Source organism: Brassica oleracea, chromosome C3, assembly GCF_000695525.1.
Source record: "Brassica oleracea var. oleracea cultivar TO1000 chromosome C3, BOL, whole genome shotgun sequence".
NCBI classification, from domain to species: Eukaryota; Viridiplantae; Streptophyta; class Magnoliopsida; order Brassicales; family Brassicaceae; genus Brassica; species Brassica oleracea.
The window spans coordinates 28,329,802-28,330,428 of NC_027750.1; the positions used below are offsets into that span (position 1 = coordinate 28,329,802).

Sequence of the window (627 nt, forward strand, 5' to 3'; positions counted from 1 at the left end):
GTTTTGACCATCATACTTAACCAAGACAAACTTTGATTTCACGTAATATTATAAGTAAACCAAACCATACACAACATATTACCTAATTATCCAAATTTCTAATTGTCTAAATTGGTTTTTACACTATTAAGTTAAATCACACGTAGGATTATATGGTATACGTTTTTTATATATTGGTTTAAACCAAAAAACATTGAGTTATAGAAAATCCTTATTATATAGATAACTAAATCATTCTTATAAATTAAAACTTATAAATTACAATATATGGTAACATTTTATAAGTGTCATTTATAGATAAATGCAACATCATTTATTTTAGTTGTTTCGATAAGCTATTTTTTAGTACATGGAATGTGGTGGAGAAGGTGGAGACGTTTCATTGTTTGGTCCGCTTGGAACAAATCTCTTCACTCCGAAATTTGCTATGGAATGTGGTGGAGAAGGTGGATACGTTTCATTGTTTGAGCCGCTTGGAACCAATCTCTTCACTCCAAAATCAGCTATGAAATGGGGTGGAGAAGGTGGAGACGTTTCATTGTTTGGACCGCTTGGAACCAATCTCTTTACTCCAATATTCTCTATAGAATGTGGGGGAGAAGGTGGAGACGTTTCATTGTTTGGGCC

At 32.9% G+C, this 627-nt stretch overlaps 1 protein-coding gene across 1 annotated transcript in view; it reads right to left on the bottom strand.

The window, feature by feature from the left end:
• Positions 1 to 342: 342 nt before the first annotated feature.
• The window catches only part of LOC106330307 (proline-rich receptor-like protein kinase PERK10), a 1,238-nt gene continuing 953 nt past the window's right edge, over positions 343 to 627 (bottom strand). The window contains exon 2 of the mRNA XM_013768799.1: positions 343 to 581. Within this exon, the coding sequence (XP_013624253.1) occupies positions 343 to 581 (239 nt within the window). The remainder of the gene's footprint in view (positions 582 to 627) is intronic.